Source organism: Molothrus ater, chromosome 13, assembly GCF_012460135.2.
Source record: "Molothrus ater isolate BHLD 08-10-18 breed brown headed cowbird chromosome 13, BPBGC_Mater_1.1, whole genome shotgun sequence".
Classification (NCBI taxonomy): domain Eukaryota; kingdom Metazoa; phylum Chordata; class Aves; order Passeriformes; family Icteridae; genus Molothrus; species Molothrus ater.
Genome location: NC_050490.2, coordinates 11,432,476 through 11,448,969, shown reverse-complemented (window position 1 = coordinate 11,448,969; position 16,494 = coordinate 11,432,476). Strand labels below are relative to the sequence as shown.

The window sequence follows — 16,494 nt, the reverse complement described above, 5'->3', positions numbered from 1 at the left end:
GCTGGATTGTGGACTGATTAATTAGGAAGCATCAGTAATAGTACTTTGTACTTACATCAGGACTTCTACCTCAGGATACTTCAATAATGTCAATTCATTAATCTTCACAATGCTGCCTGTAAGTAGGTGTCATTAGTTCATTCACAGATGGAAATCCTGAAGCATAGAAAAGGTGAAATTAATTAGCTGAGATGATACAATGAGTCAGTTAAAGAACTAAAGATCCTGAAAAACACTCCTTTTTCTAACTCTTAGAGGGGGGTGATTTACTTGCCCTTTGCAGTTAAATCATGGAAATAATTTCCAAATGTGTAACAGAAACTTTTGTGACTCTTACAAAACCACTGTTTACAGGTCATGCTCTCATTGAAATTTTCTTTTGATTAAAATGGCTTCTACTGTTTTGTACACCCATCAAAATATAAAGAACATCAAAATGAAATAAAACTGCCACTAGATCTATAATGAACTGAAGCACTGCTACTGTTGTTTGAGGTCTAAATTAAAGCTCTTTTGTAGAGGGTAAAAGTGAATAAAGCATAAAGACAAAGGACAAAATAAGAGATGACAGACTATTCACCCATTAATGGCCACCACATTTACAAGGCAATTGCCATTCATACTAATACAAAGTGGACCACACAATTCTACCAGGTATGAAAGGAAGAAGAGCCCTCATACATAAGAGGAAAAAGCACTTTACTGTATTTTATCTCCATCACAAGTGGAAAACCAGTAATGAGGAACATCAAAAGTGTCTTTCCATTCTCTACTGAAAACTTACAAAGCACTTCTCTTGGTGCAATCTTATCAAAGGTTATAAATTTCTCAAGACAGCTAATCAATCATATTTGCCATGGCAGAGGTATAAGATGCACTTAATATAAAAGTATTTAACTTTCATTTATAACTGACTGATTTTCCTAAACAATAATCTTAACAGTGGAGAGCTATAAGTTGTTGCAAAAGACAGGGCAAAAAAAAAATCCCTAACAAAAAGAACCATGAAACCCACATTAGGGAGAAATACTACCTGTGTGCCCTGGGTAAGTGTATATATGCAAACAAACCTTACTTGCCAGTTTACTTTATGAGGGGAACTAAATCCTACTATTTCACAGAGCCCTAAACTCAGAAAAATGCAACCCAGGGCAGATACTCATGGCTTCTGTAGCCACATCCCCACCTGATAGTCCTTAAGGACACAAATTCAATTTCTCATGATAGATGCTATTTCCCAAGACTGCACAAATCTTACAAGATCAGGGCTCTGTGGTGCTCCCAGTATTGTACATGCATGCATGTACATACCTGGGGCACAGTCAGAGCTGCATGTGCTCTATCTGCACAGATAACATTAAAGAATAATCCATACACCAAGTGCCTGGATAGTTTTGATACAGCACAGGAGAAGCACATCATGATAGAACCTATCTCACTAATACCAAATAAGCTTTTTGCTTTTTAATCAAAGTTAAAACTTAGATGAGATATAATTATTTCATATATCCAACTGTGAAAGCTTCATCAAAAACCCTACTATTAAGTAATAAAACTGCAATACAAGTTTTTCCATGATTACAGCAAGTTTCTGCTAACGCCAATGCACTAAAAAGGGAAATACTTTCTAATTGATGATTTCTCTGGATGATTTTATGCAGTCAGTTGTGTACACAAGTATATATTGGATATCTGATCACATTTATATGTAACACTCTATGTTTCCTGAGTAGGAAGCAGGAGAGCACAGGAGTCAGGAGTGCCTTCCACATCACTCACCTTTGGGCAGAGCACAGATTCACCTGCAAACTCGGGCCCTTCAGCACTTCCAGGTAGACTGTCATAAACAGGTAAACCAGAAAGGCAAATGATTATACAGACTGAAGCCTCCCTTGCCTAGCTTAGATTTAAAATAGTCTTTGTTCTCTAATTAAATCATCTCCACTCGAGAGACAACTCGAGTTACAGGAAACACAAATAAGCAGAGGCAGGGTGAATAATTCCTTTTTGCTATTTCTAGATCAATTAAATGCAATACTCACCTGCCTGCTCTTCCAGCAGCAGAACCCACATTCACTTCAGTGACAGCAAAGAACCATTTCAACTTCCAAAATGGCAAGACAAGGAGAGTGGAGGAAAAGAGATGGGTGATGAGGTTGGCAGAGAGGAGTGAGAAATATCAAACAAAAAGCAATTTAAAAACCTTACTGTGTTAGATTCTTATTGCTAAATTTAAAGTTTGCTTTTAACTCTCATTTCAATGGATTCGCAGGAAAAAAATCTAAAGAGTAAATTTAGGTTTAATTGATCATTATGATTTATTTTATTAAAATAATATAGCAGAAAGACCTCTCTTCCAGTAAAGGGTTCTGGCTTTGATGTCTGATTTTTATGCAAATTCTGTGAAGTACAAGATATGGACAGAGGAATAATTAAACTTAGGACTTTGTCTATAATAATTCTTACATATGTAAATGTACTCTGGTTTGAGATAATGATGTGTACATGCACTGGGAACCATACAAATGTGTTGGGAAAGCCAGGAAACTCCCACAAACGTGCAGGTCCTCACCAGTGCCTCCAAGCAGGGGCTGGGCCAGCAGGGCCAGGCTGCTGGCACGTGCCAGGGGCACCCACACCCCCAGACCCCAGAGCACCCAGGAGCTCTGGGCTGGACACCCCCAGGAACAGATCCCAGCACCGGCACACAACCACTGGACAAACAGAGTGAGCTTTGTTCTGGAAGATAAACATTGACCATATACATCTATATATTTCAAAGCACTCAATTAGAAACTGAACTTTGCCCCTTTCTCAGGCTTTGAAATATTCTGGCCCCGAACACAGGCCTTTATTCTCCTTCAGTGTGGGCATCCCTCTTCCTCTCCTGCTCCAGCACACCATATGGCTCCCGACCCTGGGACAAATTCTGCACTGATTTATGGCCTCTGCACTCTGAGGAACTGACCTACAGCATAAATCCAGGGCAGAGCACATGGGCAGCCTGCACGTTCCTCCCCACACCGGCCCTGCTCCCGTGAGCTCATCTCTGCTGGCCAAGGATGGGGGATTTACACCCCACTCTGGCAGCAGATCTGGGCTCAGGGCACACCAGGGCAACCCAGCAAGCAATGAGACCTGGCAGGATGGACACCACATGTGCCAGCACACCCTGAAACACCCTCCAACAGACAGAGGGGATGCACCAGCCCTGCCAGCAGTGGAGGGTCCAGGCAGTGGAGGTGCCTGAGGTGGGTGAATGCTGCTGAGCCCCCTGGCTCTGCCACCACCACAGGGCATCACGTTTGAAAGGCTGGGCATAAGGCCCTCATTGGATGACAAAGCAAGAGTAACCCAGACTGGTCCCTCTGCAGGCAAAATAATTCCCAAAGAGGAGTGAACACAACCAGTTTTTAAGGCACTACAGCCCATCTGTCCATCTCGAGACAACATGCACATGGAGCACATAAAGGGGCTCAAACAGCGTGCAGAGGCAGAAAAGGCAGCCAGAGCCATGGAGCAAGAGGGGATTGCCTTTGTTTCTGCCACCACCTGGTAAAGAAACAGCAAGTCCTGCAAGATGACCATGGACAACGAGGGATTTACTGACAGGCTGGGCAGTCCAGGCCAGGGCATTCCTGAGCTGCTGGCCAGGGGGTGTTCTCCAGAGGCTGCTCACAGCCATCCATAACACCACAGCTATCCATAGCACCACTGCCAACACCAGGGACACAGCAGGATTTTACATCATGGGGAAGAAAAGGAGGAGACTTTAGTTTTCACATTTTGTTCATCTTATTTACCTTTTGGTTTCACTAAGCTTGAAAACCAAACGAAGTGATCAAATTCACTTTTTTATTTATAGTAATTTTCACAACTTCTCCCTGAAAACTGTACAGGATGTTTACACAGACATGAGAAATTGATTGACGCATCTTGAAAGCATTTCCTAAACACCCATCATCAAGAAAATATACACATGGACTTAAACTCCCTGATCTCTAAAGCAATTGATTTTGCCAAGGGTTTTTTCAGTGTCTGTACTGCTTAAACAGATCTTCTCTGCCACTCTCTGGATTCTTTTCCACAGCCTTGGGGTGGGGGGTTTCTGCCCCCCATCCAAACCTCCAAGATTCCTGAGATAGATGCAACACTCAGTGAGGGATTGTAGCTCTACAAATCGGATGATACCACAACCACAGTTCAATGAAAGAAGCAAAACTCAAATCAAATCAAACAAAGAGATCCCATCATCCCCTGCCGCATCCTCACTCCTCCCCCTTCCCACCCAACCAGCAGCTCTGGAGTCCATAAAGGAGATCAGAGCAGAGCAGCTCTGCCCATACACTGCTAAGCACAAAGTAAGGCAAATGAAATATGCTACACACTCTGCGTTTCCTTTGTTGTTTTCTCTCACCCACTGAAAAGGGCGATGGAAGCTCTAAGAGAAACATTTAGGGATGTGCAGCACCTTCTGCAATCTGCTCTAACACGCATCAGCCAACAGCCACTTCGCTCCCATGGACTGCACCGAGCAGCACAAGCCCTGCAGGGCTTGTTTGGTGTGTCCGTGGGCTCAGCCGAGCGTCCCTCGCCCCAACGCCACTGCAGGCACCAGCAATGCCAAAACAACCTTACAGGGCAGTAAATATGTTATTCAAATCAGCTTGTCAACACCAATTAGCCCAGCCACATGGGCCAAATACCACTGTCAAGGACTCAGGGAGGCTACTGCAGCCCTTGCTCTGCTCCAGAAGTGCCAAGTTTGGGATGCAGTCCTGAGGTCCCTGGGCACAGCAGGGACCAGAGCCTCCATCAGCACAGGGCAACAAAGGAGCCTCCCCTGCTCCCTTCTTCAGCTGCTTTTCAGTTTCCTACTTCCTATGCTTTGTCTGCCAAAAGTAACAATTCACACAAACCCAAGTACTTTTCATGACTAGAAATTATTAAAAAAAAATAGGACTTTGTGCTGTGGAAAACCCCAGCAATATAACACATATTAAAAAACTCATTTTTTTTTTCATTAAAAACATGTTATAAGGTATGATAGCTGGCAGGATTATTCTGGAAGCCTGCACAAGTTCCAGCAACATTAGCATGACACAGTTTAAACTCCCAACATGTTTCACTGATACAAGCAGGAAACAAAAATTCCAGAAAAAACTCTCAGCACATGAAATCAAATCACCACACAGAGTACCTTTTTTTCTGTAATATTTTATTTTATTTATATAGAAATACTTAAAAAAACATGAAGTAGCACCATTACTTAAGTTTTACTTTTATTATGTAGAACTTTAAATGTCAGAAAAATAAAACTCTTGATACAATTTCAAATCTTGTCTCAGCAAATATAATATTAGTATTTGACCATGAGGTTAAAGGCCCTTTATCATAAAATAAAATATACTTTGTTTTTAAACTTTGCTCAGTAAAGTACATTTAAGCTCAAGTAACGTCACCTACATATACATAAACAAGTGGTAAACAAATGTATTAAAATAGAAATACTAAAACTATAGTGGTGCAACAGAATTTTTGTAATTTCCACTGAATTCTATTTATACAAATGTTAGAAAGCTTCAACAGTTCCTTTTGACATATGTTTATACATTTCCATTTTTGTAATAATATAGAATAAAATATGCTTTATATCACTGAATAGAAAATATGCTGGGTGAAGCAGATTTAAAAGATTTTTTTCTGAACCTATAAAATCTCCATCCCAACAGAATACTGTTCAAAGCATTACACATTTTATGGTTTGTAATTCCGTTCACAATTGTGTGATATTAAAATAATACAGTGTTCTTTGCCATAAGGCCATACTAAAATAAAAAAGATTTAACCCAGCTACAAAAAGTTCACTGAACTTAAATTAAAATACTTGTAAACATCTTTGCAATATGAAATATAATTTTTCAAGTCAAAAAAGAATAAAATACTTCAATCTGTATTAATGCAATTTATCTTTAAAACCTTTAAACGTTTTTAATATATATAAGAGATATGTTACAGTTTTGTTGGTTTTTTTTTTCTTTTTTCTTTTTAAAAGTCTGATAAAGCTGCAGTATCATGGTTTTTCACAGGAACTTCTTGCCCTTTCAAGAACATTCAGAAAAGTATCCACCCATAGATTTAATTATTTTGTAATAAGCATCCTAGAACTACCAGCACGTTTTACTAACAGTCCACACACCATTGTCATCATCATAAGCATCTTCTACTTTCAATTTTTTTTTCTGTTTTTTTTTTTCTTTTTTTCTGTTTGTTTGTTTATAAAAAAGGGGAGTTTTGGAAGCTTCGTATTAAAGTACAGTGTAAAAACTAGCCTAGCACTAGAATGGAGTCGCCCGTTATTATTTATAGCATGCACCCGCTGTCACACCACCCCCCAGCCCTCCCTCGGCCGCTGCCCGCGCCCCTCGGCGTGCGGCGGCCCCGGCCCCGCCGGCCCCCCCGGTTCGTGCCCCCGGCCCGCGGCGCTCAGGAGAAGATGCGGATGGCCTGGGTGACGGCGCTGTGGCACACGGGGCACTGCGGCTCCGTCTTCTCGCAAATGCGGTTGGCGCACTCCATGCAGAAGAGGTTGTGGCCGCAGGGCACCAGCGCCGCGATCACCTCGCTCTCGAAGCACACCGAGCAGTCGCGGCTGCCCTTCCGCCGCACGCCAGAGGAAGAGCAGGAGGAGCTGGACGAGGAGCTGGAGGAGGAGGACGAGGAGGCGGAGGAGTCGGAGGGCAGCCCGGGCAGGTGGGCGCCCAGCCCGTTGGCGTACAGCGGGTAGGAGGCGGCCAGCAGCCGCCCGCCGGGGTCGCTGCGCACCCGGCGCGCCAGCGGGTGCTCGGTGCCGGCCGCGCTGCCGTGCAGGGGCGGGGAGAGCCGCGCCGGGGGCGGGGCGGCGCCGCGCCGGGGGCCGCTCACCAGCAGCGCCAGGTTGGCATTGGCGGGCGCGGCGCCCGGGAAGGCGGCGGCGGCGGCAGGCGAGGGCGCGGGCGAGGGCGGCGCGGCGGGGCCGCGCTCGAACTGCGGCCAGAGGAGGGCGGCCCCGGGCGGCGGGGCGGGCGCCAGGTCGAAGCCGGGCGGCGAGTCGAAGGGCAGCTCGGAGCAGCAGTCCGGGGAGGAGAGGACGTCGCCGCCGCCCCCGCCGTACACGTAGCCGTTGGCGCTGTTGTTGTTGTTGTTGCCGTTGTGCGAGAAGCTCAGCGCCGGGCTCGGGGGGCTGTAGTCGGCCAGGCGGGCGCTGCCGCCCCCCCCGGTGCCGCCCCCGAAGTAGGAGTCGGTGGAGGCGCTGCCCAGCGAGCTGGAGCTGTCGTTGCGGTAGTTGCAGAAGGGCTTGCGGCCCGGGGTGGGTGTGATGCTGGGCGGCGTGGGCTTGCTCCAGAGGCTGCCCGTGCCGTTCAGCTCGAAGCCCACGTCCGTGCCGTTGGCGTGGAAGTCGTTCTCGTCCGTCAGCTCGATGATGCCGCCGGTGCGCATGGCGATGTGCGCCTCGATCTCCTCCCGGGCCCGGTCCACGTTCTCTGGCATGCCTGTCACCTCAAAGACCGGCTCCTTGTCCCGGCTCGGGGTCACGATGTACGTGTGCGTCTGCTGCTGGATGCGCTTGATGGTCGCCCCCTTGGGCCCCACGACCAAGCCCACCACGCGATAAGGCACCCGCACCTGGATGGTGGTTTGGCCGGGCAGGTTCGGGGGGCCGGGAACGGTGCCGTTCAGGGCTGTGTTCTTGTTCCGCGAGGCTCGGATCATGGAGAAGTGCTCGGCCGCAGAGATGATCTCCCTGCGGGCCATGGCCACATCTTCCTTTCTGCCCGTCACAACAAAGAGCGGCTCCTCCCCGCGAACCGGGGTCTTGATGTAGGTGTTGGTCTTTGCCCGCAGAGCTTTGATTTTACAACCTGGGAACGAGATGCGGAGATGGAGGGCGAAGGGGAGGGGGAGGAAGGGGAGGTGGTGGGGGAGAACCGGTTACAACCCATTGTTTGGGTGCAGCTAGGGAGGGGAAAAAAAATACACACCCACCCGAGAAACACATTGCCCCCAACCCCAGGTGATCGCTGGCATCTCGTCCGGGAGCCTCGGTCACGGTGTAAAGTAATGTCAGCCCACAGCCCTGGCACACGCCCAAAGGCATCGCAAGTGGCCACCGACACATCTGCCATGCAAACTGCCCCAAAACTACCAACGTGCAGTTCACAGGGTCGGTAACACAGGGGGGGAAATAAGAAAAAGGAGCGACAAAAAAAAATTAAAAAAAAAAAAAAAGCGTGCAGGAAAACTGCACCGCCAGAAAAAAAAATAAATAAAATGCAAGCAGCCCTCACAAATCAACACACCCGCCAGCCCACATTCCTGCTCAGCACTTTGCTTTTGGAAAAATAAAATCAGTTCTTAAGGTGAGGAGCAGAGGCTGTACCGAATGAGCCATATTCCCCACTGCGGATGCTTTATTCCAACCCCATTGTTCCACTTCTCCACTCCATTTCTCTTCCTTAAAAAAAATAATCCACGATTTCTAACTTTGGGGTGGTGGAGGGGGAAAAGCACGGAGGTCCCATTTTCCTCCCGTTTCCTCTTGCAAATCTTAACTTTTGCAGCCGGAGGAAAGGACAGATTTTTATTATTTCCTGATTTTTTTCTCCAACCCGGCAGCTGAAAGTGCATCTCGAAACTGATGCATAACACTCCTCGGAAACATCACGTCTGCCGCTGCACTTTCTTTGTCTGGGGGAAGCCGGCACTGGCCACCGCCGCACGGCTGCAGCGTTCCTGGGAATGGCCAGTGTCGCATCTGAGCCGCCCGCCCGGCAGCGCGGAGGGGAGACCCGCGCCCCCACACCCCCTCGCATGCAGGCACCCACCTTGTCTCCCCACTATCTCAGCGACATGTTCCGAGCTGGGCACCGGCACGCATTCAGTCATGTTCACGCTCTTTTTCCGAGGCTCGTTGTCGTAAATGGAGCCCGTCTCGTCGTTGTCCAGCCCCAGCAGGGAGAGCTGATCCAGGGCGATCTGAAGGGCTCTTTGGTCATCCAGGGTCTCTCCCCCGCCACCACCACCACCACCGCCGCCGCCGCCGCTCCCGTTCCTCTCCATGTCTGCAAAAAGCGAGCTGGGCATAGTCCCTGTGTGTGGTGCACCCTCCGCCTGCGCTCGGCTCAGTAGTAAGAGATCAGACACAAAGGAGAACCCAAGGCAGATGGCCAGCAGGAGAGAAAGGAAGGGAGGGTGGGCGACTGCTGGAGACCGGGGAATTGTTGCCTTTTGCTTGTATATTTTGTATCTTTTTTGCTTTTTTTTTCCTCCTCTCAGTGCAATCCGGTTTATAAGATGTTCTCAGGACCCCCCCACGACTCCCCCCCGAGGTTTTTTCGGTTGGCTTTTTTTTTTTTTCCTTTTTTTTTTTTTTTGTCGGCTGGGGGTGGGGTGGGGGGGGTGGGAAGAGGATAAGCGAGAGGAGCTCCGATGGCTTCCCCCCCTCGAGTTCCTCGCCGGCCACAATGCCAAGCGGCGGCAGCGTTTCTTTAAGGAGCCCCTCCCAGGCTCCACTCCACTCACTCAGCGTTTTTTTTTTCCTCCTCTCCCCTCCTCTGTCTGAGGCTCTGCTGCAGCCAGACGGCTCTGGAGAGGCGGGCGGGCGCGGGGCGGGGAGCGGGGGCCGCGCCGGGCGCCGCAGCGTAAGCGCCGCTCGCAGTCACCGCGCGCCGCCGCCGCGCACCGCGATTGGCCGGGGCGGCGCGGAGGGGCCGGCGCTGCCCCCCCCGGCCCGGCCCGGCCCGGCCCCGCTCTTTGTTGTCGGCTGCCGAACAATGCCGGGCCCCGGCCCGCCGGCCGCCGCTCCCCCCACCCCCCCCAAGCCCCGCGCCCCCGAGCGCCCGCCGCCAGCCCCACCTGAGCGCCGGCGGAGGGGGCCGCGCTTGGGGTGCGTTTTTGCGGCGGGGGGGTTGGTTCGGGGTGTGGGGGGGTGCCCTTTGTGCGCCGTCGGGTTCGGGAGCGGCAGCGCCGCCGCTCGCCGGCAGCGCCGCAGAGCCCCCGGCACCGCCCCCGCACCGGCCCCGACCCCGCGCCGGCAGCGCCGCCGCCCCTTCACCGGCCCCGCGGGCGGCGGCCGCGGGCGCGCGGAACCCCCCGCCGGCTCCCGCGCGGCCCCGCCCGGCGCGCGCCCCGCGCCTGCGCGCCCCTCCTTCCCTCCCTCCCCCGGCGCGCGCAGTGCGCCCGCGCGGGGCCGCGGCCGGGGCGGGACGGGCTGAGCCCTCACGGCCCGCTCCGCCCGGGCCCTCACAGCCCGCTCCGCCGCCCCGAGCCCGTGCTGCGCCTGCGGAGGCGCTTCCCGTTCCGCCCCGCGGGCGCTGCAGCCCCGGCGGGAGCCGCGGCCCCGCCCAGCCCGGCTCGGCGCGCCCCGGGCGCGGGGTGAGGGCCGTGACCCGAGCGCAGCCGTGTCCCGGTGCCTGCCGGAGCGCCCTGACACCGCGGTCCGCTCGTAAAGAGCCCGAAGGGTGGGAACGCCTCCCGCACAGCTGCTCCAGCGTAACATCACCGGCATCTTACTCCGCCTTGCTAAACCACTGGAAAATAAAGCACCTCTGCCTCTTCTTGGACCTTGTATGACCAAATTACTTTCTTTCACCTCTACCAGCACAGGACCCTTCAGCCACCAAAAGTGGGGTTTTTTTGTCAAGTACTCTGTCACAAAGACCTCCCTTGATGGGAGGATTAGACATGAAAGTGGCCTCACCGTTGTCATAAAAACACCGCCATCAAATTTGATTGCTCTGGCACTTTTCCGTCTGTAAGCATCCATACTCAGTCCTTGCCAGCTGTCAGGTACAAAACCCTGATTTTTTCAGAGTAATCATATAACAAGCAATTGTTTTCCAGTATCAGGTGTGACAGGGACAGACAAGTGCACCCAGATCTGTTTAGCCAGCTGTCTGTACAAACAAGTGTAACAAGTCACAGGTAATTGTTTACATGCAGTGTTTATTGCAAATTACTGTCAACTCGCCAGGATGTTTGAATGTTGTATAACAAAGCTCCAGTGGATTGTTTTCCAGCAAGGGTACACACTGGTGATGTGCTTTCCTAAGTGCTGAGCTTGTCCCATCAACTAAGGAAACTGAGGTTTCATATTTAAAAGATTACTTATTCTACAGATTTACTTGCATAGGCAGCAGGGCTGTTTTCCATAGGGTAAACAAGAGGTCACTTATAAGTGCTCAAGGATCCATAAAACTTATAGCAACAAAAAAATACTATTTGTTATTAAATAAAATAATATTTTTTTAAAGTCTGATTCTTTGCAATTTTTTCAGTTCAACGAGTCTAAAATCTGTGAGACAGAACCTCACTGTACCCATTTACCAGGCAGGGCAGGAAAGGACAGGGATGAGATGAGGGAAAGACACATCAGTGTAGGGAATTAGTGTTGTTGGAGTCCAAAAGTGACAGTCATAAGTAATGAAATGCAAGGATATGAGGAGTTGGGTTGTGCTTGGATTTTACCTGTTCTTTGTTTTGCTTCTTCGCTTGAATTGTCCATTTTTTTCTTCCTTCCCTTTCCTAGCCCATCTGCTGAAACAGGTCACTATACTGTACTGAACAAGGAGAAAAAGGGAAACCAGTTATCCTCAGGTTTATGTTCCTCTATAGAAAAATTTCCCAAAGCAAGATTCCAGGCAGAGCTGGCTTTATTTTTAATGTTAAGCTAGAAGCTCCAATTAAAAATGCTTCAAATGCACTTCAGAATGAGCACGGTACTTCCAGGGAGCAGGGAGAGAAGATGCATTTCTGGGAGACTAAGCCTGCACTGGTGTTCCAAGAGCCCCATGAATCCTGAGGAATGCTCCAACATCTCAAGCACTATTACTTTTTTACTATTTTGGAAGACGTTTAAGAGCAAACTAGAGGGAATAATAACAATTAAAAAGTTATACTGGTGTACCTTAAAACCCCCATGCGCCAAGAGCGCAGCCCCTGGGGAGCACAGCAGCTATGCAGCAGTAGGTTCATATGGCAACAATAAACATGCACCAGATTTGTACAAATCTACTCCCTCCACAAAAGTATTGCTTCAGAATAACTTAATCAGGTCTAAATTAAAGTGTTATCTATCTCCAGAAAGCCTTTCGTTCCATAAAACCTTGAAACATGCACAGAATTAAACTCCATCTCTGGGGGAGAGACCAACCATCCACCTAGCAATTTACAGCAACTTAACAAAAGCAGGAAGGGAGGATATATTACAGGCAAATACAGGACTCGGTGCAGGAGGAGTGTAATTCTCAGTCCTTTTAGTTTCTCTCTGTTATCATTTCCCATTTGTGACAGAAGTAATAAAACTTCCTTCCTCCAACCTTTATTTAATTAAAGTGTAAGGTCTTTGGGGCAGTGAGCTTACTGTGTGTATATATACAGCACCTAGCATGAAGAGGTCATGAATTCATCTCAGCTCTTTAAATACTCCTCTAAATACAAAGCATTAACAATAATAAGAATAGGATATAATTTTCATTTAGAATAGATGAGTCTTCTGTTTTCAATTATCACAAAGAATAAATTACATGCATCCCAGGGAATAATTTAATTAAGGGTTAAGGGAAAGTATTTCATACCAGAGACTTGTAACTCTGTTTTTTTTGCACTTAAAGACACTGCTGCCCACTCTTACAGCATTTACTCAAAATTCTTATTTGCCATAATATTACAAAATAATGACCCAAATCCCACAGGCCAGCTCATCAGTTACTGTAGGGGTATGGTTTAATCTGAGGCAGTGCATGTGATTACTGTGATAACATACCCAAATTAACCTTTTGCATGTGCAATAAACTGCAATTAGCAATCTGCAGACAAATGACAAGTTCCTTCGTTTCCTGTAATATGCAGCAATACACAAGGCAGATTTCCTATTGAATCCCATATTAACCTACATTCGGTGGCAGTGAAATCTCAGAGCACCGTGTCAGAATTTATCATCTTCCAATGATGTCAGCTCCACCTCTTGACAGTTCTGGACGAGATGTTTATAAACAACTCATCCATAATCTGACCAATTTCAGCTGAAAATGTTTATCATTTTTTTCACCAGTTGTTCCAGCCACTTTGAAGGCTTTTACTAAGGGATGGGCCAAGCTCTCACAACAGTAGGGTTGTGTTAATAAACAACAAGGAATGAAATGGAGATTGAGTAGTGAGTGGCTTTGTGATGCCTCTCTGAGCTGGTAGGAAGCTCAGGGATAGGGAAGCTGCAGAAGTGCCTCTTTCCCTTGTGATAAGGAATGTCACATCAAAAACTTCAAAATGGGAAGATGATGTTTCCACAAGCACTTTCATTCCCATAATTCCACACCTCTCCCTGCTACAGAATTCATTTGCAAAATATTTTTTTATAAACAAAGATCTTCTGGGACAAGTCGTGAAAAGCAATTTTGCTGCAAACCAGAAAAAGTCTCACACCTTTAAGAGTCACCATCAGTCTCTGAAAATGTTGATACAGTACTGTAAACCTGAACCAGTCCTAGCAGCTTTACTGAAGTGCTTGTTTCCAATATAATAAAACAAAAAAGATTTTTGTAATAGGCATCACATAACTGCACTTCTTTCATATGCCTTTGCTGGTAGTGTGACGCGAGCGATGAGCATGTGCAGGCATGGAGGGGATGAAGTGCCTTATAAGAATGCAGTTTTGTTTAACACGAGTGATGGAAGGGAATTCAAAAAGCGTAAAGATGCCTTTGTAATAAATCAGAACTAACCAGCCAGATCACCTGCCCACTTTAAGGCTCTCCACCAGGGTTGTGAGTGGCCTCCTTCAGTTATTGTTCCGCCCTGCCTCTCGTTTGTGAAGCAGGGTTATCGCGCAGTGTATCTGAATGGAGTGGTATTTAACAACCGTGCCAAACAGAGTTTGAAATGAAAATCCCTTCTGCCTCTCCTTTGCTCTCACACGACGTGTTTGGAGCCCATCCTTCCCGTCTGCTCCCGCGAGCAGCTCTCCCTCTCCCTCTCCCTCTCCCTCTCCCTCTCCTCTCCCAGTGGAGCGCTCCCGCTGCGCGGCTGCGGGATTGGAGCTCTTTGTTACCATGGCCCGTGGGCCAGCTCTGCGGCTGCGGTGCAGCGCCGGCGTCTCCGGGCTGCGAGGCACCCACCGCACTCGTGGGCACTGCCTGCTCAACTGGGCTGGGTTAAAAAGGAAAAAAAAAAAAAGGGAAGATGTATATCTGTATATATATTTATATCTGTTTAGACTGAGCTAGATAACTCATAGATCTGTGAGGTACCTCATGACCTTGAGTCTTTTTTAATCAGTTCTAATCTCTGAAATAGTAAATTATAATTAAAATTTAATATAATTTTAATCTCTCAAATAGTTAATTATAATTATGGCCATAAAACATGTACAACCTTTGCTTCCTCTCTCCTCCATCCCTCACCTCCTACTCAGAGCTGATACATGAAGAAAGAGAAAATAATTGTCCCTTTAATGGTAATTGTTTATAAACTCCTTTTCACAGAGACTATGTTTATATACAATGCCTAGGCAAAAACCAGGCACAAACGCAATACTCATAATAAACGAGTGAATAATACATCCCTGACCATAATACCAGTGCTCTCCAACAAAAGAATATCTAATTCCTGTCACAGAATTGCTTTGTAGGTTGAAGTTCAGCATATAAATACGCATAGGAAAAAGATTAGATTTTAATTGATAAGTATTAATCATCATTCACTGCTGTCTCTGCAGGAAACCCTGTGTTAAAACATCTAGTTAATATACAGTATAATGGATAACCTTGAGGCAGAAGCTCTTGCATCTGTCTCTATCCAAGAAAAAATGTCAACATCAGCCTTTGTTGTAGCAAAATACCCTGACATCTGAATGGAGTTGCTGCTGCTGGAAAATTGACGGTCCCCAGTGCAATCCTTCCTCACATGAGTCCAGTGCTTAACCTAGAGATGAGGCCAAATTAAAAGTCTTTATCTGTGCACACCTGTCCTTAGGAATATTTGAAATCTGGTCTGGGTCAGAATGCTGTGTTTGTGGTGCATCTCCTCCTCTCTGAACAAACACATTTCTCATGTGATGCTCTCACTGCAACCACAAAGCATTAGCACTCACAAGAGCATCATTGAAGATACTCAGGCTGTTCATTGAGAACAAAGCCATTAATGATTAATACCATGGTAGGAGAAAATGTAGCAGCATTTCTTGGCAGCTGAAATGTGGCAGTGTCTGTCCTACGTGCAAAAGACTCACAAATACCTTCAGCTCTTCTTACATAAAATCATTCTTATTAACTCTGTGGGAAAGGGAATCAAACAAATCCCCCGAACTAAAGAGAAGGAGATTTTCACATGTAGAACTGGATATATACAATACATCTCTCTCTGACTGACCCAGCAGATGCAGAGATGCATTTACCCATCACAGGCATTACTGTCCCAGCAGATGCTATAAAGTTGTCACTGACACAGACGCTTACTGTCCCCACAGATCTGGATTTTGGGAGGGAATTTTCGTACCACAGACACCACTGTCCCTACAGAACCACATCTGCTGGCTGAGTTATTGTTTGACATACTCTTTTGCCTCCAGCAGATGTGAGAGACTGCCAGGACAGCAGGCATTTCTGTCACAGCAAATCTCCATCTACAGGATGCAGCTTAAACTACTGCACTCCCTGAGCCCTTTCTGTGGACAATACTGACAGGAGGAGGCAGCATAAACCAATGAAAATGTAATGTTGGGCACCAAGAACATCACCATTAACTCTGCCTAAATATGGCTGTGTTTGGGGATATGCCAGGAGAAGACAAATAATTACTTGCATCCTTTTGCCACCCCTCCTTTAACAAATATTCCTTCAGAGAAACATTCAAAGTGAAAAGTGTCTGACACCACTTTCATATAATAGATCCAAAAAGGCAGGAGTCACTCATGACTATGAAGTTGACAACCTTAATGCCCTGTAACAGTGGCCAAGTGCTAGGTCATTTCCATCTTGCTTTTGAACTGAACATTTTCTGAGTTTCTAATTTATTAACACCAAAAGATTTGATCCCCAGTTCTAGAGGTGCAAAAATAAAGGGAAGGGCTTTACTTTCAATCCCTTTAATTTGGGCCTTCATCTTTCGAGACTCTGCATGACCTCCTCTCAGACTCAGGGTCCAATGGCAGCAGCAGCCATGGGATGCTTTGCTCCCGTGCAGCTGTGCTGCCAAGCACAGAAACTCTCCAGACATGAGGAAGAAAATCCTGGGCCTGTGCTAAGACATGACTATGACTAGAGTCTCCCTCTGGAGTGAACTCAGCCTAAGGCCCATACCAACACAAGTACCTACATATAAATAACCTGTATGGTATGTGAGCCTGCACTTGGGAGCTGCCTTGGGCCTTTTTTTGCCTGAGTAGATTTGGTACCAGAGAGAAAAACCCTCCCCTGGTATTCTGCAGTAATGTAAACCCTACTTGAAGACACAGCATCCAAC

At 47.5% G+C, this 16,494-nt stretch overlaps 1 protein-coding gene across 2 annotated transcripts; it reads right to left on the bottom strand.

The window, feature by feature from the left end:
- Positions 1-5,197: 5,197 nt before the first annotated feature.
- MEX3B (mex-3 RNA binding family member B) lies at positions 5,198-10,050 on the bottom strand. 2 transcript variants are annotated; one of them, XM_036389861.2, is made up of 3 exons: positions 9,895-10,050; positions 8,865-9,101; positions 5,198-7,901 (listed from the first exon to the last, which is right to left on the bottom strand). In XM_036389861.2, exons 2-3 carry the CDS (start codon positions 9,097-9,099, stop codon positions 6,487-6,489), a joined length of 1,650 nt encoding a protein of 549 aa, XP_036245754.1. In that variant the 5' UTR covers positions 9,100-9,101; positions 9,895-10,050; the 3' UTR covers positions 5,198-6,486. The 2 variants fall into 2 exon arrangements, with proteins under 2 accessions (XP_036245754.1, XP_036245753.1); XM_036389860.2 differs by lacking the exon at positions 9,895-10,050 and having other exon boundaries at positions 8,865-9,662.
- Positions 10,051-16,494: the final 6,444 nt, after the last annotated feature.

Coding starts and splice junctions, on each gene's coding strand:
- MEX3B (XM_036389860.2), bottom strand. CDS start 9,123: ATGCCCAGCTCGCTTTTTGCAGACATGGAGAGGAACGGGAGCGGCGGC. Junction 7,902..8,864: donor TGAGATAGTGGGGAGACAAG/GTGGGTGCCTGC, acceptor TCTCGTTCCCAG/GTTGTAAAATCAAAGCTCTG.